Genomic DNA, 12,410 nt, shown 5'->3' with positions numbered 1-12,410 from the left:
CTCCATGAACTCGGAGGTGTGTAATTATGTTCGACGTGCACCCTCCTAAGCAAAAAACAGTCCTGTCGCACATGTTACATTTCGCCGATATTTAATTTTTTTTTTAGTAAAATAAAGCTACACTTTCGACCGCCGACGCCCGTTATCCATGCTTGACTGACTCGGTCGGCTACATAGGCTCGGCTATGCTAACACTTCCGGCGGTGGGCGCTTCTTCATTGGTGTTCAGCGGCTTCTTCTCCCGGTCGGCGGACTTATTCTTTTTTTCCGGTAGGCGGACTGGGTATCGAAACTAGGAGTCGAAATTTAAACTTTTGAACGATTCCGGGAGAATCGGAAAGTTAGTCCCGGTTCCAATCGATACTCGATATCCAACCCTATGTAACACGTGGCTTGACATTGTTTTGCTGAAATACGCAGGGGCGTCCATGATAACGTTGCTTGGATGACAACATATGTTGCTCCAAAACCTGTATGGACCATTCAGCATTAATGGTGTCTTCACAGATGTGTAAGTTACCCATGCCTTGGGCACTAATACACCCCCATACCATCACAGATGCTGGCTTTTCAACTTTGCGCCTATAACAATTCCGATGGTTTCCAAATATAATTTGAAATGTGGACTCGTCGGACCACAGAACACTTTTCCACTTTGTATCAGTCCATCTTAGATGAGCTTGGGCCCAGCGAAGCCGGCGACGTTCCTGGGTGTTGTTGATAAATGGCTTTTGCTTTGCATAGTAGAGTTTTAACTTGCACTTAAAGATGTAGCGACCAACTGTAGTTACTGACAGTGGTTTTATGATTTGTTCCTGAGCCCATGTGGTGATATCCTTTACACACTGATGTCTGTTTTTGATGCAGTACCGCCTGAGAGATCAAAGGTCCGTAATATCATCGCGTACGTGCAGTGATTTCTCCAGATTCTCTGAACCTTTTGATGATTTTACGGACTGTAGATGGTAAAATCCCTAAATTCCTTGCAATAGCTCGTTGAGAAATGTTGTTCTAAAACTGTTCGACAATTTGCTTACAAATTGGTGACCCTCACCCCATCCTTGTTTGTGAATTACTTAGCATTTCATGGAAGCTGCTTTTATACCCAATCATGGCACCCACCTGTTCCCAATTAGCCTGCACACCTGTGGGATGTTCCAAATAAGTTTTTGATGAGCATTCCTCAACTTTATCAGTATTTATTGCCACCTTTCCCAACTTCTTTGTCACATGTTGCTCGCATCAAATTCAAAAGTTAATGATTATTTGCAACAATAAAAAGTTTGAGTTTGAACATCAAATATGTTGTCTTTGTAGCATATTCAACTGAATATGGGTTGAAAAGGATTTGCAAATCATTGCATTCCGTTTATATTTACATCTAACACAATTTCCCAACTCATATGGAAACAGGGTTTGTATACATACATATGTACGTGTATATGTGCAGCGTTTCCCACAGGTCAGGCATCTATTTGTGGTGGTGTGGTCGGGTGGCGGGTGTATTGGGGGGGCCGAGGCAGCGGGGGCGGCGATGACCAAGAAGAACGTGGAGTTGTAATATAATTACAACACTTTATGTGCATATTTATATTAGGGCTGGGCAATGATTAAAAATTTTAATCGTAGTTAATCGCACTTTTTCTCTGATTAATCGCGATTAACTGCATTGTATACGCAAAGCCCAATAATGAATTCCAAAGTAGTGTGTAGTGCACCTTTATTGGAACATTCTACCACATGAACAAAAGTGCCAAAACATTTGTTGTGCAAACACAATTTAAAAATGTACTGAAAATCAACTCAAAAAATGTAAATACAAAAATTTAAGCTTATTGCCACTGCCAAGGTATTTAAGTTATCCTGTTTATGGAAAATAAATATAATCTACATACAAATCTCTGAGCCACAATCATAACATCTTAACAGGCAATTTCTGAGGTAACAGCAGAAACATTTTTTTTTCATCAGGGATCTTATGTTTAAAAAACCTATATTACAGGTAGTGGGCTGTTTGAGGGAATTTTTGATCAAATTATCCGTAGTAGCAATATTAATAATGTTGTGTTTATTCTGCGTAGTGCACTTAAAATAATTATGACCATATCTAGGAATTGATATTATGGGAATTTTCCGATTGTTTGCTTGGTGCTTTGATAACTGAACGCATCATATACATGGTACTATATTGTGATGTTATGAGCCAGGGAAATAAAGAACTACCCTACCCAGCATGCAACAGGAGTGACGAGCATGCGCGGTAGCCCGGTATAGGTTGTGTCGCCATGACGGCATCTTGTATGTTGTGATATGCACGCTCTGAAAGCAAACGTTAAGAACTCAACCAACACTCCTGGTCTGCATTATTCATAAATAGACAGACAACACATATACTCCGCTGCTTCACAGCCCGCTGGATGGAGCCGGCAAAGTATTCCCGTGCTAGCTAGCCGGTCTAGCAAGCACGCCTCATTCAGTCCAAAACGGCCCGATCTATCCACATCCAGAATTGTCTGGCGGTCGTAAGTGATCCCGGAGTGACCACGCTGTAAGCCAGCCAGGAAATTTGCAGAATTGTCCGGTATTTTTGCCAAATGTTCCATCTTTACCAAGAGCCCCTCCACGCCGAAGCCCGTCCGGGCGCCGCCATCTTTATAAGAAAAGGCGTTAACAAAATAAAAGCATGTAAACAACATATGCAAATGCACGATAAAATAATTGTCGGCATTAATAGATTGATGAGTTAACTCGTAATTAACGCATTAATTTGCCCACCCCTAATTTATATACATATTTATATAATATTTACATATTTATATAATATGTAACTACAAGCTCCATTCACAGACAGAATCCCATTGCTTTTATGAGCGGTCGAGCGAGTCAAAAACCGAAAAGAAAAAAAAAATTATTTGTTGCGGCTGTAATTCTTTCGTGGCGGGCCGCCACAAATCAATGAATGTGTGGGAAACCCTGATGTGTGTGTATCTATCTATCTATCTATACAGACATACCGGTATGCATGTGTATACAGTCGCGATCAAAAGTTTACGTACACTTGTAAAGAACAATGTAATGGCTATCTTGCGTTTCCAAGAATTTCTACAACTCTGATTTTTTTGTGATGTAGTGATTAGAGCACATACTTGTTGGTCACAAAAAAAATTCATGAAGTTTACTTCTTAAATGAATTTATTATGGCTCAACTGAAAATGTGAGCAAATGTGCTGGGTCAAAAGTATACATACAGCAATGTTATTATTTGCTTACATGTCCCTTGGCAAGTTTTACGGCAATAAGGCGCTTTTGGTAGCCATCCACAAGCTTCTGCTTCAATTTTTGACCACTCCTCTTGACAAAATTGATGCAATTCATTTAAATTTGTTGGTTTTCTGACATGGACTTGTTTCTTCAGCATTGTCCACACGTTTAAGTCAGGACTTTGGGATAGTCATTCTAAAAGCTTCATTCTCGCCATTCCTTCACCACTTTTGATGTGTGTTTGGGATCATTGTTCTGTTGGAACACCCAACTGCGCCCAAGACCCAACCTCCGGGCTGATGATTTTAGCTTGTCTTGAAGAATTTGGAGGTAATACTCCTTTTTCATTGTCTCGTTTACAGCACCAGTTCCATTGGCAGCAAAACAGGCCTAGATCATAATACTACCACCATCATGCTTTGATGGTAGGGTGGTGTTCCTGGAATTAAAGGCCTCACCTTTTCTTCTCCAAACATATTGTTGGGTATTGTGGCCAAACAGCTCCATTTGTGTTTCATCTGACATCACATGGACAAAGATAAGACCTTCTGCAGAAAAGTTCTGTGGTCAGATGAAACAAAAATGGAGCTGTTTGGCCTCAATATCCAGCGATATGTTTGGAGGAGAAAAGGTAAGACCTTTTAGCCCAGGAACACCGTTCCTGCTGTCAAGCATGGTGGTGGTAGTATAATGCTCTGGGCCCGTTTTACTGCCAATGGAACTGGTGTTTTAATTAGGAGAATGAAAAAGGAGGATTAGCTCCAAATTCTTCAGGACAAGCTAAAATCATCAGCCCAGAGGTTGGGTCTTGGGCGCAGTTGGGTGTTCCAACAGGACAATGACCCCAAACACCTCAAAAGTGGTAAAGAAATGGCTAAATCAGGCTAGAATGAAGTTTTTAGAATGGCCTTCCCAAACTCCTGACGTAAAGGTGTGGACAATGCTCAAGAAACAAGTCCATGTCAGAAAAGCAACACATTTAGCTGAACTGCACCAATTTTGTAGTGAAAAATTGAAGCAGAAGCTCGTGGATGTGTACCAAAAGCGCCTGGTTGCAGTGAAACTTGCCAAGGGACATGCAAGCAAATATTAAAGGCCTACTGGAACCCACTACTAGCGACCACGCAGTCCGATAGTTTATATATCAATGATGAAATATTAACATTGCAACACATGCCAATACGGCCTTTTTAGTTTACTAAATTGCAATTTTAAATTTCCCGCAAGTTTCTTGTTGAAAACGTCACAGAATGATGACGCGTACGCGTGACGTCACGGACTGTCAGGAAATATTAGCGCTGCACCGCTAGCGGCTAAAAGTCGTCTCTGTTCATGGGGTAATTACACAGTATTTTGTTGCTGAATCTTTTGCAATTTGTTCATTTAATAATGGAGACTATAAAAGAACAATGCTTTTGGTGAAAAGCGGTGGATTGCAGCTGTCTTTAGCACCGAGACACAGCCGGTGTTTCTTTGTTGTGAAGCAGAGCAGTCAAGCGAACATGTTTTCTCTACGTCAACCAGCATGTTTTTGGATGAGGAAATTGTGGTATATATCTTACCGGAGACATCAGTGGATTATTCATCGTCCTGCAGCAGCTGTCAAAAAAGGCAACTGTGAGCTTGGCTCCTCAGTTTCTCTCTGAGACACTGCGTGTTCACCTCTGACATCCGACCTCGGAGTATGTCTTTACAATCTTTAAAATGTCACTAAAACACTATTAAAACAATACGCAGATAAGGGATTTTCCGGAATGATCCTAGTAAATATATCGAATTAAATCTGAAACGCTCACACTGCCACTGCCCAGAGCCATCGCTTTTTTTTTTCTAGTCCTTCGCAATAAATATCTTAATTCACAAATCTTTCATCCTCGCTCAAATGAATGGGGAAATTGTCGCTTTCTCGGTCCGAATTGCTCTTACTGCTGGTGGCTCCCATTATAAACAATGTGAATATGTGTGGAGCCTTGCAACCCGTGACGTCACGCGCACTTCGTCTGCTACTTCCGGTAAAGGCAGGGCTTTTCTATTAGCGACCAAAAGTTGCGAACTTTATCGTCAATGTTCTCTACTAAATCCTTTCAGCAAAAATATGGCAATATCGCGAAATGATCAAGTATGACACATAGAATGGACCTGCTATTACCGTTTAAATAAGAAAATCTCATTTCAGTAGGCCTTTAACATTGCTGTATGTATACTTTTGACCCAGCACATTTGCTCACGTTTTCAGTAGAGCCATAATAAATTCATTAAAGAAGCAAACTTCATGAATGTTTTTTGTGACCAACAAGTATGTGCTCCAATCACTACATCACAAAAATAAGAGTTGCAGAAATGATTGGAAACTCAAGACAGCCATGACATTATGATCTTCAGTCCCTTTTGGTCCACATACTGCTGGACCCACTATGGACTGGACTCTCACAATATTATGCTAGATCCACTCAACGTCCTTTTCACCGGTCGCCCAGGGGGGGGGTTCCCACATCTGCGGTCCCCTCCAAGGTTTCTCATTGTCATCCCATTGGGTCGAATTTTTTCTTGCCCTGATTTGGGATCTGAGCCCATGATTTCGTTGTGGCTTGTGCAGCCCTTTGAGACACTTGTGATTTAGGGCTATATAAGTGAGGACACAACAGGGGTCAAATTTAATCATGATGAAGGCGGTTGCCGTGGTTAAATTCGACCCCTGTGTATGTACAGTACTTATGTATGTGTGTGTATATGCATATGTAATCTTGTTTTGCTTTTGGCTTTTAATCACGCTCTTTGTTGACTTGCAGTTCGCTTTCCAGAGGATGTTGAAGACGATGGCACTACATTTCACCCAGAGTATAGCCACCAGCTTTTTGGCGATGAGTACGTTTTTCCCCACTCATTACATATAAGTCAGTATCCAGTGTCTAAGTTGCTTCTTTTTCCTGTGTCCTTCCAAAGTCTATGTTGTAGTTAATTATGCCAGAAAGCACTGTACCTCACTGTCAGAGAGGCACCTGTGTCCTATCATGCTCAAAGATATGCTATTGCAAATCAGTCCAGACTAGCATCCCTTATTCTTCCAATTGCTGCAATCAGCTCAAATGGAAACAGCTAATTGGGGCATTAATTACTTACAGTACAGTTAGCATAATTAGGAAAGACTCATCAAAAAATTGCACAGATCTGAATACAAGCTTGCATTGTCAGGGATATCGGACTGGAATATCAATACCACAAAGAAATTGACAACCTTTTTTTTTTTCTTTTTTTTTTTGAGAAATTGTACAGAATAAGAAATGCAATCAGCATATTCAAAGACTCCTACAATATTGATTTACTAAATTGCTTTCTGCAATGAAATGCTTTTTTTTGTTTTATTTGATTTTTTTTTTTTTAATTTTTAACAAAATCTGTGATAACTAAAATATTTTTCGCCAACAGTGAGGTGGCGTTTGGATACAAAGGTCTTCAGATACAGCTTTTCTACACAGCTGGAAACTTGACCACCCTCTTCAAAGTTAAATATTCATCCAAAGTCACTGAAACATTTGACTGCGTGGAGGTAAGAATTCTTTCAACACCAAAGCCCTCAGTAAAGATTGAAATAGATTCACATTGTTGTTGTTGCATAGACTAATGCCTGTCTCCCATTCATTTTGATATTCTTTTATTCAGCTGACAGAAATCCAAGGAATGCTATGATTTACATATTTTTGTGTGTGCAATAACATATACATTTAGGTCCCATTTTTATTTGGTTAATGCACAATTTTGTGTTTGCCTTTGTCTTTTTCTTCAATGTTGGTAAAGTTATGACATTTTTCCTCATCCATTATTTATATCTATAGTAAAATCACTATTTGAAGTTTGTTTGCACTGCATGTGCCTGTCGTCAGCAATACCGGAGTTGCTTAAGGCGGGGTACAAACACTTTGCTTCAAATTATGTTTCACAGGCTACATTGACAGATTAGTGTCAAGTTGTCAACAAACTGACAAATAACACAACTAAAAAGTGTAAAAAAAAAAAAAGGGACTAATGCCATTTAGAAAAAAGATGAGTGACAACATGCAGCATTGCATGGTGTTTGTGGAGAAGACAGCCCATTGTGGCTGTCTTTGTATGTTCTACATACAACCTAGGGCTGTACAATTAATCAAATTTTGATATGATTTTAATCATGGCTTTTCAATAATAATACTAATAATAATAGGGGGGAAAATAACAATTATTGGGCCACACAACATGCATGCATATTCCAGAGCTTGTGATGGGTGAAACAGATTGCGCAATTGCGCGACTACCTTAGGCTCCATCGTAGGCAAACTTGGTCACATTTGTATTTAGAATGCAAAAAAAAAAAACATATATCGTCATGTCTCTCATAATGATTGTGAACGATAGGCAAATCTATCTAAAAAGTGTAGTTCCTTTAAATGCGAAAAAGGAATACATGTTGAGAAAATGCAAAAGTGGCTGGCTGGCTGGCTAAGTTTTCAAAACTTTGTGAAAGCCCTCCAAACTTTGTTCAGTGGGCATCAATGTGGTAAAAGCACACACACAATTAACTAATCACAAGTCTGCGGTTAAAGGCAGGCAGCAGTTAGTTTGTTTGCATTAACACTTATAATAACAAATCACTAATACTTGGTCAATATTGAAATCACAAAATGTAAATGGATATTGTTGGCGGTTTTTGAATGGTTATTTATTGGATATTATGGGTGAAAGAGAGGAGTTCTTATTGGCTGCGCTGCAAGCGGCTTTTTATTTACAAGTGAGATTGCATTAAAAAAAAGTTCATAATGATTGCGAACGATAGGCAAATTTCCAAAAAGAGTACACTTCCCCTTTAACGGTGGCAAAACCCTGGGATAACAAACTGGTTAATTAGCATCAACTTTGTTTAGTTTAGCACAAACTTGGTTGTACAAACCCTAACAGTGAGGCCTTAAAAGGGAACTGCACTTTTGGGAGGGGGGGATTTTGCCTATTGTTCACAATCATTATTAAAGACATGACGATGAATGGATTTTTAAAATACATTCTAAATATTAAATAAACATAAATGAAAGTCTGCATACAGTGCAGCCAACGGGAAGTTCTCCGTTCCGGCCATAAAACCCAATAAATAACCATCCAAAAAGCACCAATCCATTTACATCTCGAGACTTGAATGTTAACCAAGCATTGGTGATTGTGTTATTATAAGCGCTAACGCAGACAAACTATTTATAGCGGCGACGTGATCACTACTGTGTGTGTCTAAGTTCACATCATCCAGTGGTCTGCTGCTTCCTTGCTCCTTGGAAGTTTATTCTAGATCATGCATCATGCCTCTCACCTGAAAAGTAAATAGCTGAGAATGTAATCCGACTAGTTACATTTTCACAGCCATTTAGGACCCCGAACCTGCAAAAATAACACGGAGACGCCCCCATTCTTCATCTAAATGGGAATATATGAACATCCCAACAGTCGGCATCCTAATGACAGCAGACATTGCACAGTAAGTTATATTTTATTATGCTTGTTGGCTCTTAATAAGTATGCAATGAGTAATAATCGGTTATGAAGAAGAAGAAGAAAATTGATGCGCTGCGTTTGCCTAAAATGATCAAAATATGTAAATATTAAATGTTGTTATGAATGTGCCCAATACTACATTACATATATATTCACAGCATGTATGTAAATATTTGGATGTTTTCTTAAGGGCTATATAGGCAGAATTAAGTGGCTCACATACACGCCATAAGCAGACTTTTGATCGCATTTATTTAATATTTAGTATGCATTTAAAAAATAACATCCATTGTCATGTCTCTCATAATAAGTGGGAACAATATACAACATTCCAAAATAAGTGCCGTTCCCCTGTAAGAGGCCCACAAGAATCCATGGTGCCCTGAGGGGAAAATAAAATGTTTTGAAAATAACTTGTATAACAATGAAGCAGATATTCTAGTGTAGAAATAAACACACAATATAAATTACACAATCATTTTCAATAACTCAAACATTTATTGATTATAAATATAAAATATCCTTCAAAAGAATATGACAAAAGTAAAACCAGGTCATTTGGTGACAAATTCAAGCAATGAAGTCAAATGGAGTTGTGTAATTATGCAAGCGTCAGCTATAAAAATGGCCATTACCGCATTTTTCGGAGTGTAAGTTGCTCCAGAGTATAAGTTGCACCTGCCAAAAATGCATAATAACAAAGGAGAAAAAACATACGTCGCACTGGAGTATAAGTCACATTTTTGGGAGAAATTTATTTGATAAAACCCAACACCAAGATTAGACATTTCAAAAGCAATTTAAAATAAATAAAGAATAGTGAACAACAGGCTGAATAAGTGTACGTTATATGAGGCATAAATAACCATCTGAGAAGGTGCCTGGTATGTTAAAGCAAGTGTCATTCAAATAACTATAACATATAGAAAATGTTATAAGTTTACCAAACAATCTGTCACTCGTAATCGCTAAATCCGATGAAATCTTATATGTTTGGTCTTTTACGTGAATTAGCTAAATAATATTATTTGATATTTTATGGTAATGTGTTAATAATTTCACACATAAGTCGCTCCTGAGTATAAGTCGTACCCTCGGCCAAACTTTGAAAAAAAATGCGACTTAAAGTCCAAAAAATACGGTATTTTGCAGTTTATCAACTTTTTCAGAAAAGCTACGCAAGCTTTCTGTACTTGTGGCTTCTTCAACTGTGGAAAACAGCCAAAGCACGAAAAAGCGGTTCCCCACAAAGTTTGGTACCTTCTGTACAATCGGGTCAAAACTAGTAGAAAGAAGGATCTGACAAAGTGTACATTTTCTACAATACTACGTTACACAGCAAGGTCACGTTGCTTAGTTCAGTGTTTTTCAACTAGTGTGCCGGAAGTTACTGTCTGCTGTGTCGTGAGAGATTATCTAATTTCACCTATTTGGGTTCAAATATTTTTTGCAAACCAGTAATTTTAGTCTGCAAATAATGTGTTGTTGTTGTCGGTGCTGTCTAGAGCTCGGCTGAGTAACCGTGTAGTACTCTTCCATATCAGTAGGTGGCAGCAGGTAGCTAATTGCTTTGTAGATGTCGGAAACAGCGGGAGGCAGGGTGCAGGTAAAATGGTGTCTACTGCTTAAACCAAAAATAAACAAAAGGTGAGTACCACAAAGAAAAGGCATTGAAGCTTAGGGAAAGCTATGCAGAACGGAACTAAAACTTAACTGACTACAAAGTAAACAAAAACAGAATGCAGAGTGACAGCAAAGACTTACTGTGGAGCAAAGATGGCGTCCACAAAGTACATCCAAACATGACATGACAATCAACAATGTCCCCACAAAGAAGGATAAAAACAATTGAAATATTTTTGATTGCTAAAACAAAGCAGGTGTGGGGAATATCGCTCAAAGGAAGACATGAAACTGCTACAGGAAAATAACAAAAAAAGAAAAAAAGACAAGAACTAAAACACTACACACAGGAAAAAAGTCCAAATAAGTCAGGGTGTAATGTGACAGGTGGTGACAGCACACCTACTTTGAGACAAGAGCTATAGTGATGCATGCTTAGGGACGGCGTGGCGCAGTGGGAGAATGGCCGTGCGCAACCCGAGGGTCCCTGGTTCAAATCCCACCTAGTACCAACTTCGTCACGTCCGTTGTGTCCTGAGCAAGACACTTCACCCTTGCTCCTGATGGATGCTGGTTGGCGCCTTGCATGGCAGCTCCCTCCATCAGTGTGTGAATGTGTGTGTGAATGGGTAAATGTGGAAGTAGTGTCAAAGCGCTTTGAGTACCTTGAAGGTAGAAAAGCGCTATACAAGTACAACCCATGCTTGGTTATGCTTTAAAGTCATATCCAACAATTGTGACAACGACTTTTTACTATCAACTGAGTTTATGATTTCTGTTGGTTGTGTGCCTCTGGATTTTTTTCAACACAAAAAATGTGCCTTGGCTCAAAAAAGGTTGAAAAACACTGGCTTAATTAATCTGCGCCACATATTGATTTCTGTGTAGTCTGCACTTGAAGGGTATTCAAGACTACTGTCAAGGAGCTGGTAAGCTTCAGCATGGTCTTTTTCTACCAACATGACACGCTAACTACTTACCTGGCATTAATTATACGGTGTATTTAGTCTATTTTGCTGTGTGAATGGATTATTTTGATAACATTGACTTTGTGGGAAACTTTATAAATGTCAATAAAAAACATTCACTGCTTTTATGACGATTTCACTTACATTGCTCTTATACTGAGAAAGGTTAAGTGTCCTTTAAAGATTCTGAGACTGTAAAGAAAATGTATGCAAAAAGTCTGCATTTGTTTTTTGCCACACTTCTGAATTTCGCAGCAGAATAGAGTGCTCAGTAACTTTCTTTCAAGTCATTGTGACCTACAGTAAGTAAGTTGGGACCAGGGGCATAACGTCTTAATCCAACAAGATCTGAGTCTTTGTAATGCCGTTATAATAACTTCAGAATATATAAGAATTCTTTACTCTTACGTGATGAGCAACACAGTCAACTGTCAGCCTTCGTATCGCCCCTGGAAAACTGTTTTCCGTTATTTTTGTGCCAATTTTGACGCCACAGATGAAGTTCTAGGTGAAGCGTGATGGCTGTCCCACTCTGTGTGCTGCACCACTCCATTTCCAGGGTTGACCCTGGGGCACTCCCACCGTTAAGGGTTTGAGTGCAGCTGGTGTCAGGATGGGGAGCATGAGGAGTAGGAGAGTTCAGGCTGCGTGTAGACTGCCAGGCTGCAGTGCAGCTGGTGACAAAATAGAGTTAGAAATTAAGCAGCTGCAACATCGGTACAATTCTCTAATCAAAAATGTGCTTTGCGCACCGCCACTGGCCTCTGATGTAGGCCTTTTGTGCAGAGCCGCAGGAGTAGATGCAGGAGGCCAACTGCAATTTTCAACTTAACCTTCATCTATAGGTGTGTCAATTTGCTGCATCTTAAAAATATAAAGGCTTTGCTGGAATAAGAGTTAAAAGCTTCAAGTTTTCAGAGTAGTAAAGCCTCAACGGTAAATGGAGATGAAATAATACAAAACCACAAATTAGATTATTTGTATCCCTTTTATGCTTATTGTTTTGGAATCAAAGACATCAAGAATGTTCTTAGGGTACATTGTTAA

At 39.3% G+C, this 12,410-nt stretch overlaps 1 protein-coding gene across 2 annotated transcripts in view; it reads left to right on the top strand.

The window, feature by feature from the left end:
• Nucleotides 1-12,410, top strand: part of hat1 (histone acetyltransferase 1) — a 42,974-nt gene that overhangs the window by 15,178 nt on the left and 15,386 nt on the right. For both annotated transcript variants that reach the window (XM_061880041.1, XM_061880040.1), the window contains exons 3-4: nucleotides 6,051-6,126; nucleotides 6,688-6,808. In XM_061880041.1, coding sequence (XP_061736025.1) covers nucleotides 6,051-6,126; nucleotides 6,688-6,808 — 197 coding nt within the window. The remainder of the gene's footprint in view (nucleotides 1-6,050; nucleotides 6,127-6,687; nucleotides 6,809-12,410) is intronic.

The sequence above is a fragment of the Nerophis ophidion genome, linkage group LG19 (genome assembly GCF_033978795.1).
Source record: "Nerophis ophidion isolate RoL-2023_Sa linkage group LG19, RoL_Noph_v1.0, whole genome shotgun sequence".
Classification (NCBI taxonomy): Eukaryota; Metazoa; Chordata; class Actinopteri; order Syngnathiformes; family Syngnathidae; genus Nerophis; species Nerophis ophidion.
Note: the sequence above shows the minus strand (reverse complement) of the source record. Positions and strands in the feature narration are given on the sequence as shown.